Source organism: Amia ocellicauda, chromosome 5, assembly GCF_036373705.1.
Source record: "Amia ocellicauda isolate fAmiCal2 chromosome 5, fAmiCal2.hap1, whole genome shotgun sequence".
Taxonomy (NCBI): Eukaryota; Metazoa; Chordata; class Actinopteri; order Amiiformes; family Amiidae; genus Amia; species Amia ocellicauda.
In genome coordinates, this window is record NC_089854.1 from 25635460 (window position 1) to 25650187 (window position 14728).

General features: G+C 40.4%; 1 protein-coding gene across 2 annotated transcripts in view; it reads left to right on the top strand.

Moving 5' to 3' along the window:
* Positions 1-14728, top strand: part of LOC136749925 (E3 ubiquitin-protein ligase rnf213-alpha) — a 53187-nt gene that overhangs the window by 21802 nt on the left and 16657 nt on the right. For both annotated transcript variants that reach the window (XM_066704581.1, XM_066704582.1), the window contains 18 exons: positions 948-1100; positions 1437-2050; positions 2324-2483; positions 2647-2864; positions 3074-3211; positions 3507-3671; positions 4107-5361; positions 6756-6943; positions 7224-7379; positions 7599-11183; positions 11430-11563; positions 11672-11767; positions 11868-11983; positions 12090-12212; positions 12344-12396; positions 12683-12836; positions 13239-13374; positions 13732-13923. In XM_066704581.1, the coding sequence (XP_066560678.1) occupies positions 948-1100; positions 1437-2050; positions 2324-2483; positions 2647-2864; positions 3074-3211; positions 3507-3671; positions 4107-5361; positions 6756-6943; positions 7224-7379; positions 7599-11183; positions 11430-11563; positions 11672-11767; positions 11868-11983; positions 12090-12212; positions 12344-12396; positions 12683-12836; positions 13239-13374; positions 13732-13923 (7636 nt within the window). The remainder of the gene's footprint in view (positions 1-947; positions 1101-1436; positions 2051-2323; positions 2484-2646; positions 2865-3073; positions 3212-3506; positions 3672-4106; positions 5362-6755; positions 6944-7223; positions 7380-7598; positions 11184-11429; positions 11564-11671; positions 11768-11867; positions 11984-12089; positions 12213-12343; positions 12397-12682; positions 12837-13238; positions 13375-13731; positions 13924-14728) is intronic.

A 14728-nucleotide genomic window follows, 5' to 3' on the forward strand; every position in this document is an offset into this window, starting at 1 on the left:
AGCTGATAGAAGAGCAACTTTGACTGAAATAACCACTCGTTACAACCGAGGTATGCAGCAAAGCATTTGTGAAGCCACAACACGTACAACCTTGAGGCGGATTGGCTACAACAGCAGAAGACCCCACCGGGTACCACTCATCTCCACTACAGATAGGAAAAAGAGGCTACAGTTTGCACAAGCTCACCAAAATTGGACAGTTGAAGACTGGAAAAATGTTGCCTGGTCTGATGAGTCTCGATTTCTGTTCAGATGGTAGAGTCAGAATTTGGCATGAACAGAATGAGAACATGGATCCATCATGCCTTGTTACCACTGTGCAGGCTGGTGGTGGTGGTGTAATGGTGTGGGGGATGTTTTCTTGGCACACTTTAGGCCCCTTAGTGCCAATTGGGCATCGTTTAAATGCCACGGCCTACCTGAGCATTGTTTCTGACCATGTCCATCCCTTTATGACCAACCATGTACCCATCCTCTGATGGCTACTTCCAGCAGGATAATGCACCATGTCACAAAGGTCGAATCATTTCAAATTGGTTTCTTGAACATGACATTGAGTTCACTGTACTAAACTGGCCCCCACAGTCACCAGATCTCAACCCAATAGAGCATCTTTGGGATGTGGTGGAACGGGAGCTTCGTGCCCTGGATGTGCATCCCACAAATCTCCATCAACTGCAAGATACTATCCTATCAATATGGGCCAACATTTCTAAAGAATGCTTTCAGCACCTTGTTGAATCAATGCCACGTAGAATTAAGGCAGTTCTGAAGGCGAAAGGGGGTCAAACACAGTATTAGTATGGTGTTCCTAATAATCCTTTAGGTGAGTGTATATATATATTGGAACAGCAATTAGCCTACAGCAAACTAGTATCCTTACAGAAATATGACATTTTCTATGGAAATGTTTTAAGTATAGAATTGAAGTTAGTTTGTCTCCATAGAAGGCCTGTCTGATAATGAGCACTCCAAGGACACCGCAGCCATGAAAAGAGTTCTCCAGTGGCGCGAAGACGAGGTGATAGCCATCATGCATGAAAAGAAACTGGTTGAAAGCCTCCTCACAATGTGCCGGAAAATCCATGAATATGTCACGGGTCAGTATGTTAAAACTAATGCTTTATACAAAAAAATATTTTCTTCTCTTCATTTCATTTCGTTTTTTCATGTGTTCTTTAAATATATTTATTATAGTAGGGATTTGTCACCTTTGTGGATTAATTAGTTTTTTAAGTAATAATGTGCAACTGATATTTAAATGTTGATAAGTAAACCTGATGAGTAAAGATTCTGGATTTACCCGAGATGGTTGATCACTATTGTATTTCTTTTACGTATTGAGTGAAACTAGATTACCAGCTGTTTGTTGTAATGAAGGTAACTGCACATTGCTCAATGCACTAAAATATTTCTTAATTTTACTTCAATTACAGTTGACATAGATGACCTGGAATCAAAATGCCAAAGCAACATTCAGATGAAGAACTTGGATGAGTTCATGGTTGTGCACCAGCTGGATGAGATATCTTCTGACGAGGCAGGGGAGGTCACGTATTTTCAGCTTGATAACCAGACTCGAAGGATGGCTGAAGCTCTGCACACATTTAAAGACAGCTACATTTTCCAAATTTGCTGGGAAAATCAAGCCAAAGAGTTGGTCGTAATGGATGATGCTACAGGAGAAGCAAAACCAGATCCTGATCTGCTGGCAACACCTGATGTAATAAGTGAGGAAATATTTGAGCCATGTTATAAGAAATATACCAGGATCTATGAAACACTCAAGAAAGGCAGTCTGACGTTAGAAGAGGTGGATGAGACTTTTGAAGTTTACAAGGACCGCTATGAAGATCTGGAGAAAGATCTTAATATCATGTGCAAGATAGACTCCTCTGACAACAAACGGTGGATTACAATTAGAATCCAGCAAATTCAGCAGTATCATGAACTCCATCTGGCTGTGGAATCTGCTCAGGTCATCATGGAAGTCAAGGGTACTCTACACCTCAATGGAAATTTCAGTGTCTTACAGAATTTACTGAACGTAGTAAGTATTTAAGGCTATATAATTCCTGAATTTTTTGGAAAGCATGCAGTCTGGACATTTTAAAATAATTAATTGCTTTATTAAATGTTCAACAGTATTTACACCAAAGCAATCTTAATTAAATATAACACTGAAGTATGCAACTGCAGCGCAGTATATCATGCAGATGTGTGATATTACAAAAATAATTAAGTAAATCACTGCCAGCCTTTCATGTTTTGTGCAATTCACATTACCATCATTTCTTGTTTTCCTTATTCATGTTTTTCTCAGACTCAAGAGGGTTTTAAACAAGAAAGCCTTGATCGCATCGACAACGAACTAATTCAGGCCAAAAAGATTCTTGTGGATATCACAGAAACTCGCCGGAAGTGCCTCCTGGAGCTCGGACGTCGTATAAACTTTGTCAACTGGGTGAAGGAAGCTCTAGAAGGTGATACATTTCAGAATCCATGTCTATATTTTTAATTTATAGATAGATGTTCTGATATGTTTTGTTTTTTATTCATTGTGTAATGATTGTTCTTCACATTTTGAACTAAGGGTCACATCATTCTATTTTTTGTTAAATATACAAAAATGTGTTTCACTTGTAGATATCAATGAGCTTAAAGTATTTGTGGACCTGGCCTCCATCTCTGCTGGTGAGAATGACTTGGATGTTGATCGTGTGGCCTGTTTCCACGACGCTGTCCTGGGCTATTCCTCCATGCTGTACGACCTGAAGGCGGATGCTAGCTTCGATGTCTTTAAGGAGGCACTGAAGAAATTGTGGAAGGCCCTCGATAATGACCCTAACCTCCCAAAGAAACTGGTAGGACACTACACCTCTTGCAAGCCCAGAGTACAGTACAGTCATCTTAAAGTTTTTCAACACCTGTATTTAAGTACTGAGAGATTTATTTATTACAGATCACAAATATGTTATATTATCTTTAAAAATAAAATTGTATATTTTGTCATGCAGTACACATTGAGAGTGAGATGATAGAAGGTTGAAGGATATTTATTTTCTGGATTCAGTGTGACACAGCACGGCACCTGGAGTGGTTGAAGACTGTAAAGGATAGTCATGGTTCAGTGGAGTTGTCCTCACTCTCTTTGGCTTCAGCGATTAACAAGAAGGGCATCTACATCATCAGCTCAAAGGACCAGAAGAAGGTTTGTAATGGAAAAGTATTTTGTGCTTTTTACTACAGGCATAAAGTGTTTTTTTTTGTTGTTGTTGTTTTTTTTTACAAATATTAAGGCAAAATAGTGTCTTTATGAGATTTATTCATTAAATATTAGTTCTATTTTTCATGTGCATTATGTTACAAAATAAAAGCAATGGTAGCCTGCTTTTAAGAGTTTTTTGTGGCCTCTATAATAAATAAAGTCTATGATTATAATGGCACAGAATAAATCTCCAGCTCACCTGCATTCTCCATTCTCTCTCACCCACTCTGTACATCAGCTGAGTCTGGACAATGTCATCCAGCTGAAGATACCTGAAGAGCACGAGGAGGGGCAGGAGCTGCGCTGTTACTCCCTGGAGGACCTGAAGGAGCTCCAGAACAAGCTGATGCTGATGTCTGGGAAAGGGGAGCAGGGCCAGTGCGAAGTGGAGCACTTTGCCGAGGTGATTTCTGTCGTCTTGCTTTGACTTGTATTAGCTGATGTCTTTTACATTTGGCTTCCTGAAGAATTAAGAAGTTGTCCCTGTGTTTGTATTCCAGCGTAAAAAGTGGAGTCTACACCAGTTACAACTGCTGTTTACAACTTTTAGCCATCTACCCAATTTGTAACCTTCAAGTCACCATCAGACAGGAATTTGTCAATTGGACACCACAGTTGCTTTTTCTAATGACTTAAGGTGGTAAAATGTAAAATATTAAAATTTAGTAACCTAAGATGAAAGAATAGTGACACAGATACTCAGTTGTATAGCTCAACAGTAAAATGTATTGATATTAATATTAATTGAAACTAATATACTTTATATTTCTAACAAAAGCCATAACAATACAAAAATCAAGCATGTTTTCAGTGCTGGAATGATCTTTCCCCTCTGCAGGTGTTTTCCAATGTCCAAAGGCTGGCAGTGGCATTTATTGATCTTTATGCTGCTGGGAACATGCTGTTCAGGAACTGGGAAGCTAATATTAACTGTAGTGAGCACAGTGAAGCAGGCATTATCATCGATTTCAACCTGGAGAAAACAGTGGGGGAGATCATCATCGCTGGAGAAGTTGTGGAGCAGCTGCCAGAGCTGTGCAAGAAAATGGAGAAGTGTTTGGAGTTCTGGAAGGGGTTCATGGACAACAAAAGATCCCAGCATTACTACCTTAACTACTACACCGCAGAGCAGATCGTCTACCTGTGTAATAAATTAACTGTGGAAAAGCTCACGTGTCTTGATGAACAAGTCCTCATGATGCTTTCTTTCATTAAACCTAACTGTAAAGTCACAGGTATCAGAGATGCGTGGCACGAGTGGCAGTATGAAGTTCTGCAGAAGGATGCTCAGCAAAATGAGGAGATGGAGTTTCAGACTTTTGTTGATGAGGCCAGCATGGACTTGGACTTCAAGGAACTGAACAAAAAAGATAATTACTCCATTGATGATCTGCCAGCTTTACTGGACTGTGCCAAGGACACTGAAAAACTCCAACTGGTGTGGAACTTATACATGAGAGACATGAAGCATTTTCTGCCACATTGTTTAGACATTGGAACTCTTGGGAGGCTGCTGGAGCTTCTGGCCACCAATGAGCAAGAGGAGAAAAATATTGTCAATAGAAGTCTGCCCAAGGGTCTGCAGGAGGGGCGCCCAAACCTCATTGTATGCCCACATGCTGAAATCCTGATGTCCTGCATTTGCATCTATATGAGCAAAGGTCAAGAGCAGCTGCCCACTTATGACGAAGTCCTCCTATGCACAGCCAACACAACGTACGAGCAGGTGGAGCTCTTCCTGAGGAGGTGCATGACAGATGGCTACCGGGGAGAGAAGATTTACACCCTGCTGTATGCAGATGAGCTGACCTATGAAGTCAGCTACAAATTTGAACAGTTTTTTTTGAAGCTGAAGATGCAGTGCAGGGAGGACTACAAGCTGGTGATCATCTGCAACTCTGACAGGGAGCACTACTACATTCCGTCAGCCTTCAGCCAGGACAAAATACACATGATTCCCCATGAGCCTCTGGAAGCGATTCAGGCCTACCTCAGCCGACATTTCACCGTGTCCTCGGAGGAGTCCAGTGCAGCATCTGTTTTCAAGCAAGGAATGTTTGTGGGAATTGTATCCTCCAAAAGAGCCGGAGTTGGTGAGTAACCGTAATTACCCTAAATCATATTCAACATTTGGTTTATGCAGGAAAAACAATGCATGTGCACTCAGTGCCTTTTGTTTATGTTGTCATCCAGAAATCTGTCTATACTAACATTACCGTATTACATATAATTACCAGTAATTAGGGTTTACCAATTTAATGTTCGCTTTTTAATGCATTTTAAAATTTAATTTTGACAAAGGTTTTACATTTTTTTAAATGCACTTTTTTTCTTGCTAAATTTGACCACTCTTAGAAGTATTAAAATACAAATGTTATGACGGTGTTCAGCTAAAGCAGGAATTATCCCTAAATAAATAATCTTCGGGCACCAGGTGAGTATACGTCACCACTTTTTAAAATCTGAATTAGCTCTGCCTCCAGGTTACAGACATTGTGTTTAAATGAAGGGTAGTATAGATCCATGTAAAACAACAAAAAGTAAGAAAAGACAAGGTGGAAGACTAAGAGGATGACGTTGAAACAAAACAACTAAGAGCAAAAAAGAACAGAAAACAATAACGTTAATTAAACAATACAAAACAAAAATGCTGAGTAGACTGTAATCACATTGGAAAACAGTACAAGCCACTGCTACCCATAAACACCGGCCTTCAGCCTCTTTGGGAGGAACACTCAGCATACTTCCAAAACATAATCCCAAACAAAGAAACAGTACCGAACAGAAAAAACATAGTACCGCACAGTGCCACAATCCCGAACAGCGTCCAGCAAAAAAAAGATTAAACCTAATATGACCTGTATCCAGCTTCTGAATTCCTTAGAAAACAAGGACGAAATCCCACAAAGCAGGTGTAATCCAATTTGTACTCATCTTCCTCTGTGCTGCCATCGGGAAAGTTATAAGGGTTTGGTTAAAAAAATAAAATAAAATAAGGCTGCCTTCACTTCCAGCTTCCTGGTCAATAATCCGCCTACACACCTATAACTCCTCAATTCAGCACCCCAAGCAAGAAAGGAGACTCATCACAATCAACCCACACTAACTTTTATCTCAGTGAATGAGGACCTCTAGTGGTGGGAGTACTCCCTAACACCCTCACACACACATGAAATAGTCGCCACAACGTCCCTTCAAATATTCAAGAACTTGTGCCTATCCCTACTGCTTACAGCGTACCACAAAGTAAATATTTGGGTATGTGATGTTTGTTCTCTCTTCAAAATGAGAAAATAAAAACAAGTTTAAAAATTTATTTTTAAACAGCCTCCACCACCTCCCTAACACACACATTACCATTTTTTTCTTGAAACTTTATACAACATTAAACTGTTGTATTTATATGTGTTGGTTTTACAATGGAATGGTCTTGTTAATGTAGGTATAAACACTGATTTAAACTAACATTAAACTTTTTTGCTTTCAGGTAAATCCCTGTATATTCGGAGGTTATATGAAAAACTGCAAAAAAGCACAAAAGACAAGAATGTCTTGTTGAAATGTATTCGTTTGATTGAGCCAAGAGTTGATGAAAATGTCATCCTTCAGTCCTTGCTGAGCACACCCAACAAGAAAAAGCCACTCACGATTTTTCATTTTGATATCACATCTTCTGTAAGTACAGTAACACATTGGTTATTTGGTTATAACCATCATGGAATTAATGCACTGACCAAGTATTATAGATAGTGAACAAAACATAAACATTCATGTATGGATTAAAAACAACAAGTTTTGTTTTATGTATCTAAAAGCGTAAGATAAATTATTCTAAATGACTTCAATACTGAAGGAAGACACTGGTCTTTTAATTTGGAGAATAAAGTTAATACCAGTATTACTATTTACAATATTGTAGCTATTTTCATATTTTTTTCCCCACTAATTTCTTCAGGTTCAGAAGGGCCTGGATGAATTTCTTTTCAAACTGCTAATTTTACACTACTTAATGGACTCTGAAGGGCAGATGTGGAAATGCAGCAATAAACATTTGTATGTCATTGAGATCCTGGAATCTTCTGGAGAAGTTGCAAAAAAGGCAGCAAGACCTGTAAGTACTTTATAGTCCTCATTATGTATTTTTGTATGTGTTTTGTATCTTCCATCTCCAAAAATAATAATACAAACTTTATAATTGTTTTTGAAGCCTATATATATCTTTTTTTTTAATATGCATATACAATTTATCCCAGACGAATATCAAGAATGGTACCTTTACTGTGAAAGGGTATTAGTGTTAAATTAAGGTGCATCTGTTCTCTCTCCGCAGGGCTCTGAAGTACAATACGTCTTTCTGGATATCTTTCCGAAAATATTCTGCCGTCCCCCAAAGAATGTGCTTGAGTTGGAGATGAGGATGGAAGACAATTCTTTTCAGGAGGTGACAGACCCACTCATGGATGACAGAGAGTTCAGAAGTGAAGCCTATCAAAGACCCTATCAGTACCTTAAAAGGTTCTACAATAAGGAAACCCTTGATAGCTTCACTTACCAGGGTGTTGAAGGAACCCATGTAGAATGCCTGCAGATGTTTTTTGTCTATTGTGGAATAATAGATCCTTCGTGGGCAGAGCTGCGGAACTTTGCCTGGTTTCTCAATCTGCAGCTGAAAGACTGTGAAACATCTGTCTTCTGTGACGTGAACTTCACTGGGGACACTTTGCAAGGTTTTACAAATTTTGTGGTCGATTTCATGATTCTGATGGCCAAAGATTTTGCGACCCCTTCGCTCAGCATCTCTGATCAGAGCCCAGGCAGGCAACACGTTGATCTGGTTGGTGTCAACGAGGAAGATCTAGCTCCTTTCCGCATCAGGAAGAAGTGGGAGTCGGAACCACACCCCTACATCTTTTTCAATGATGACCACACTTCGATGACATTCATTGGCTTTCACCTTCAGCCAAATGATCAGAATGGTGTTGATGCTATGGATCCATCAACAGAAAGAGTGATCAAGAAAAACATCATGACTAAGGAGCTATACGAGGGTCTCAAGCTTCAAAGGGTCCCTTTCAACATTGATTTTGACACGCTTCCCAGAGGCGAGAAGATAGAGCGTCTTTGCAACGTGCTTGGAATTCAGTGGCCTCTGGACCCAGATGAAACTTATGAACTTACTACAGATAACATCTTAAAAATGCTGGCCATTCACATGCGGTTCAGATGTGGTATTCCTGTCATCATCATGGGAGAAACAGGCTGTGGGAAGACAAGACTTATTAAATTCTTGTGTGAATTAAGAAGGATGGGAGCCAACACACAGAACATGAAACTTGTTAAAGTTCATGGGGGAACAAGTGCTGAGTTGATTTATTCCAAAGTAGCGGAAGCAGAATCCATAGCATCCACAAATAAGGTGGATTATGGTTTTGATTCGGTCCTCTTTTTTGATGAAGCCAACACAACAGAGGCTGTAAGCTGTATCAAGGAGATTCTTTGTGACAACACTGTTCGAGGGGAACCCTTGAATCCCTACACAGGTCTGCAGATTATTGCAGCATGCAATCCTTACAGGAAGCACACAGATGAAATGATCCTGCGTTTAGAATCAGCTGGCCTTGGTTATAGGGTCAGGGCTGAGGAGACTGATGAGAAACTGGGATCCATTCCTCTTCGGCAGCTTGTGTATAGAGTGCAAGCATTGCCTCCAAGCATGATCCCATTGGTGTGGGACTTTGGGCAGCTGAATGACCAAACTGAAAAAATGTACATTCAACAAATAGTTCAGAGAGTGATTCAGACCAATGCAATTCAAGATAATTACATCAAGCTGATCACAGATGTGTTATCCACATCACAGAAATACATGAGACAAAGGAATGATGAATGCAGCTTTGTCAGTTTGAGGGATGTGGAACGCTGCATGCAAGTGTTCGTGTGGTTCTATAAAAACCACCAGATGCTGCTGAGTGAGTTGGATGCATTTGTTCAGAGACTTTCAAAGGAACCGAAGAGCTCTGATGACAGAAACGAAGTTGTGTGGTCACTAGTAATGGCAGTGGGCGTTTGCTACCATGCCTGCTTGGAAAAAAAGGAAAAGTATAGGAAGCAAATCTGCAAATACCTTCCTGGAATGTACAACCCAGTCAAAGTCATGCAAGAAATCTCATTAATGCAAGACCTTCTCCTCAGTGGTGTTCCTCTGGGCAAAACCATTGCAAGAAACAATGCTTTGAAAGAAAACGTCTTTATGATGGTGATCTGCATAGAGCTACGGATACCCCTTTTCTTGGTTGGGAAACCTGGCAGCTCCAAGTCCTTGGCAAAGACTTTAGTGGCCGATGCTATGCAAGGCCAAGCAGCACACTCGGAACTGTACAAAAAGCTGAAGCAAATTCACCTGGTTTCCTTTCAGTGTAGCCCTCACTCTACCCCAGAAGGCATCATTAACACATTCAAACAGTGTGCCCGATTCCAAGAGGGAAAGAACCTTGCAGAGTATATATCAGTTGTGGTATTGGATGAGATAGGCTTGGCTGAGGATTCTCCAAAGATGCCCCTGAAGACCCTTCATCCTCTTCTAGAGGAAGGCTGCATAGATGACGAACCTCTACCACACAAAAAGGTTGGCTTCATTGGCATTTCCAACTGGGCTTTGGACCCAGCGAAGATGAACAGAGGCATTTTTGTGTCCCGTGGAGATCCGGATCTAAAGGAGTTGGTTGAAAGCGCTAAGGGGATCTGTTCCTCAGAGCCAATGATTCTGAAGAAAGTTCAGGGCTTCTTTCAGGACTTTGCCAGGGCTTACATGAAAGTTTGTAGAAAGCAATCCAAAGAATTCTTTGGCTTGCGGGACTATTACAGCTTGATAAAAATGGTGTTTGCAATGACAAAGGCCACTGATCAAGAGCCCACTACCAAGCAGATTGTGGAAGCGGTACTGAGGAACTTCAGTGGCAGGGATGATGTGGATGCTGTGGCTACATTCACTTCAAAGCACAACAGAGACCTGGAAAGAATCAACACCATTGAACTGGTGAGGCAAAACATTGAAGCCATCGGTCAGGATGATGAGTGCCGTTATCTGCTGGTCCTGACAAAGAATTACGCTGCTCTCCAGATACTTCAGCAGACATTTTTCTTGGACCAATACCAGCCTGAAATAATCTTTGGCTCAAGCTTCCCAAAAGATCAGGAGTATACACAGATCTGTCGCAATATCAACCGTGTTAAGATCTGCATGGAAACCGGTCAGACTATCATCCTCCTGAATCTGCAGAATCTCTATGAGAGTCTGTATGATGCACTTAACCAATACTATGTATGTCTGGGTGGGCAGAAGTATGTGGATCTGGGCCTGGGGTCCCATCGCGTCAAGTGCAGGGTGCATAAGGATTTCCGGCTCATTGTCATTGAAGAAAAGGAAGTGGTGTACAAGCAGTTCCCAATCCCTCTTATCAACCGTCTGGAAAAGCATTACCTGGACATTAACATCGTGCTTGAGAGTGACCAGAAGGGAGTTGTCAAGGAGCTGGAGAAATGGGTTCAGGATTTCACTGCAGTGAATTATCAGCACTCCTTGGCTCCCCACATCCACAAGTATGTACCATCTGATGTCTTTATTGGATACCACTCTGACACCTGTGCATCAGTGGTCCTCCAAGTGACAGATAAAATAAAGGGAGAAGCTGACGCATCTGATCTACAGAGAACTGTCCTCCATGACGCCAAGCTTGTCCTCCTTAACTGTGCCACTCCCGACTCTGTAGTGCGACTCAGCAGCACCCACTTGTCCAGTGTGGAAACAGAGCAGCTGGGAAAGGAGTACTTTGAAACCCAGAAACACAGCTCCCTGGCTGACTTCATCCTTTCACACACGCTGCAGGAGGAGCGATGCCAAGCATCTTTCACTGAGGTGACTAGCTTTCTTTTATACAGAAAGATTAAAATATTAATAGTTCATAAATCAACACACAGAAAGCACTTACATTTGTGTGGACAAACAATTTCTGCCTATAGGATTACATCCACTGTAGCTGTGTGTGTCCTGCACTTAATTTTCACTTAATCATCATTCACAATATATATTTTTGGTGTGTGTTCAATTTAAACATTGTGTACATGTGTTATTTTCTCTTACATTTATTTGCATTCTTTTAAGGTTACAACTTTCTCCAGACTCTTGACGGCTTCTGATATTGCCAAGCTGCTTCAGGAAATGGAGGACATTCCCAATATTGAGCTCCTCTCCCTGCAGCAGTTTGACACTGAGCATTCTTTCCTCAAAAAGATCAGGTTTGTTTGAGTTGTCACCCATTTTCTCATGAAACTTCTATATCTCATAAGACAATTAGAATCTAAAATGTACAAAATATTTTAATAAGGTTGCGTTGACTTTTTCAGGACTTTTCTGGATTTCACAATTGGAAATAAAATCCTCATCATTCAGACGGACTTCAATGAAGAGTCGGACAGTGCAAACCTGATTGCATCTGCAAAGTAAGCCATCTATACACTTGTAGTTGTGAATGTAGTTTTCATTACTAAAACCTTCAGTTGGGCAGACCTTTAATTCTGATTTTCTGTGTATTATTTGTAGATATTCTGCGATCAATGAAATAAACAAAACAAGAGAAATGGCAAAGGTATTTGTCTATTTCATTACTAAGCTGCCAAGAATGGAAGGAGGATCAACCTATGTTGGATTCCATGGAGGTAAGACACTATTATTTTTACTTTGTTTACTATAATTAGTCAAATTCCAAGTGTGCTAAAATTATACTTAATACATAATCTGCACCTCCTTTCTATTTGTCTATAGGACCCTGGAAGTCAGTCCACATTGACGATCTCAGGAGGTCAAAGGACATTGTTTCAGACATTACAGCCTTGAAGAGTCTTACTATTAGCCAGCTTTTTGAAGAAAAATACGATCAACCTGAAGGTAGTAAAATATTGAATTTTATATCATTTTAAAAGGAAGTAAACATTTTCTATTTTTCAAGTTAAAGATTTCAGGAGTACATCAGTTTATACTTTTCACCTAATCTGAACCACATTTTTTTTTTTTTTAAGTGATGGAAGTGGATGATACAGAGATGGAAAATCCTGTACAGGAAGGAGAAGCTGTAAGTATCTCACACTCTGCATAATGTGTTAATATACAACAGAGCCCAGGCCTGACCAGAAATAAGTTATTGAGACAAGAAAACAAACAAAAAAAATAATAATAATAAGTTCCTTGGTATAGTGTGCATGTGCAGTTGTTGCATAAAGTCATGTGATCTGCGTCATTTCTTGATTTAATTCATATCACTCTGAATCCATCATGAAATATGGCGTGTTCTAAAGGATGCCATGAGAAACCTACCTGATTGTTTTCTTGTCTTCTGTTATGACTCTTGCTTGTTTCAGAATTCGGAAAACATCCTGGACACGACATCACTGGTGAGGAGTTGTGTGCAGAGTGCGGTGGGCATGCTGCGAGATCAGAACGAGGGTGTTAACCGTAGCACCAAGAGACTGGAGATACTGCTGACTCTGCTAGCAGACAACAAGGAGCTGAAAGGTATTGAACAGCTAAGGAATTCATCTCGTTCTTTCTGGACAGAATGTGGAACAGGCATACTGTGATTCTAGTGAGCATCCTCATTCTCCATAGTAAGTCTTGACTGATTAGGTTAGAGCCAGGAATCTCACATTTCTGCAGGTTTTAAGGGCAACTTCAAATGGTCCACTAGACACCTGTAAAACATGTTGTTCTGTACTGAATAAAAAATAATTGATGTCAGTAATTTGAAGTTCAGGTGGAATGAAACCAAAAGATCCTGTAGACAAAGGTTGCAGACTCCTGGACTAAGTTATTTTATTAAATGAAAATAAAATAGACGTTATTACCAGTGAAATTATGTTGTATCGGGTATATTTCTACTATTTAAACATATTTATATTGGTTTTGAAATGTTTACAGCCTCCTTTCTGAAAATCATAAAGAGACGGCTTCACACTCTGCTGGTGGCACGTGATGAAATGTCCATCTCGTCCAAGAACTGGGTGTTTAAAGAAGCATCAAACATTGATGCCCTGCAGGAAGGAGGAACATTCAGGTGACTAGTGTGTTCTTTAGGGCTGGGGGCAGATAAGACCATTGACTATAAACATCCATCTGCACACACTGCCAAATGCCAAATGTGAAAATATCCTCTGTCACTGTATAGTTTTTTACATTGTATTTGATTATTTTACTCAAGAATGTACAAAAAAAATATATATTTGTTTTTTTCTTTAAAGAATGACTACTATTCAATACATGTTATGTTAGCATGGATGGGACACAGTACAATACATTTCAACTGGTTCTCAAGTTACCTGCCATAAGCATATCTAGACTAAAATCTATATGGATTTAAAGAGAACAGTGCAGAGTCTTCCTCATCAGTGTGTTTCTTTCTCTCTCTCTCTAGACACACTCTGTGGAAGCGGGTTCAGGCAGTGGTTGTCCCATTCCTGGCACAGATCGTCTCTGTGATTGACCGGGATTGTAACCTGGACCTCTTGGTTGACAGCAACTCCAAGGAGCCCTTGAAGAAATTGTGGCTCGACATCTTCAGTAATATGAAATTGCTGGATATACCATACACAAGAGTGGATCACAAGTAAGGGTGGAGCTTTTATTGATGTGATTATAAGCAACTATTTGAGGATGCAGTGTGTAGCTTAGTTACAGTGGGGGAAGAAAGTATTTGATCCCCTGCTGATTTTGTATGTTTGCCCACTGACAAAGAAATGATCAGTCTATAATTTTAATGGTAGGTGTATTTTAACAGTGAGAGACAGAATAACAACAAAAAAAATCCAGAAAAACGCATTTCAAAAAAGTTATACATTGATTTGCATGTTAATGAGGGAAATAAGTATTTGACCCCTTCGACTTAGTACTTGGTGGCAATACCCTTGTTGGCAATCACAGAGGTCAGACGTTTCTTGTAGTTGGCCACCAGGTTTGCACACATCTCGGGAGGGATTTTGTCCCGCTCCTCGTTGCAGATCCTCTCCAAGTCATTAAGGTTTCGAGGCTGACGTTTGGCAACTCGAACCTTCAGCTCCCTCCACAGATTTTCTATGGGATTAAGGTCTGGAGACTGGCTAGGCCACTCCAGGACCTTAATGTGCTTCTTCTTGAGCCACTCCTTTGTTGCCTTGGCTGTGTGTTGTGGGTCATTGTCATGCTGGAATACCATCCACAACCCATTTTCAATGCCCTGGCTGAGGGAAGGAGGTTCTCACCCAAGATTTGATGGTACATGGCCCCGTCCATCGTCCCTTTGATGCGGTGCAGTTGTCCTGTCCCCTTAGCAGAAAAACACCCCCAAAGCATAATGTTTCCACCTCCATGTTTGACGGTGGGGATGGTGTTCTTGGGGTCATTCCTCCTCCTCCAAACACGGCGAGTTGAGTTGA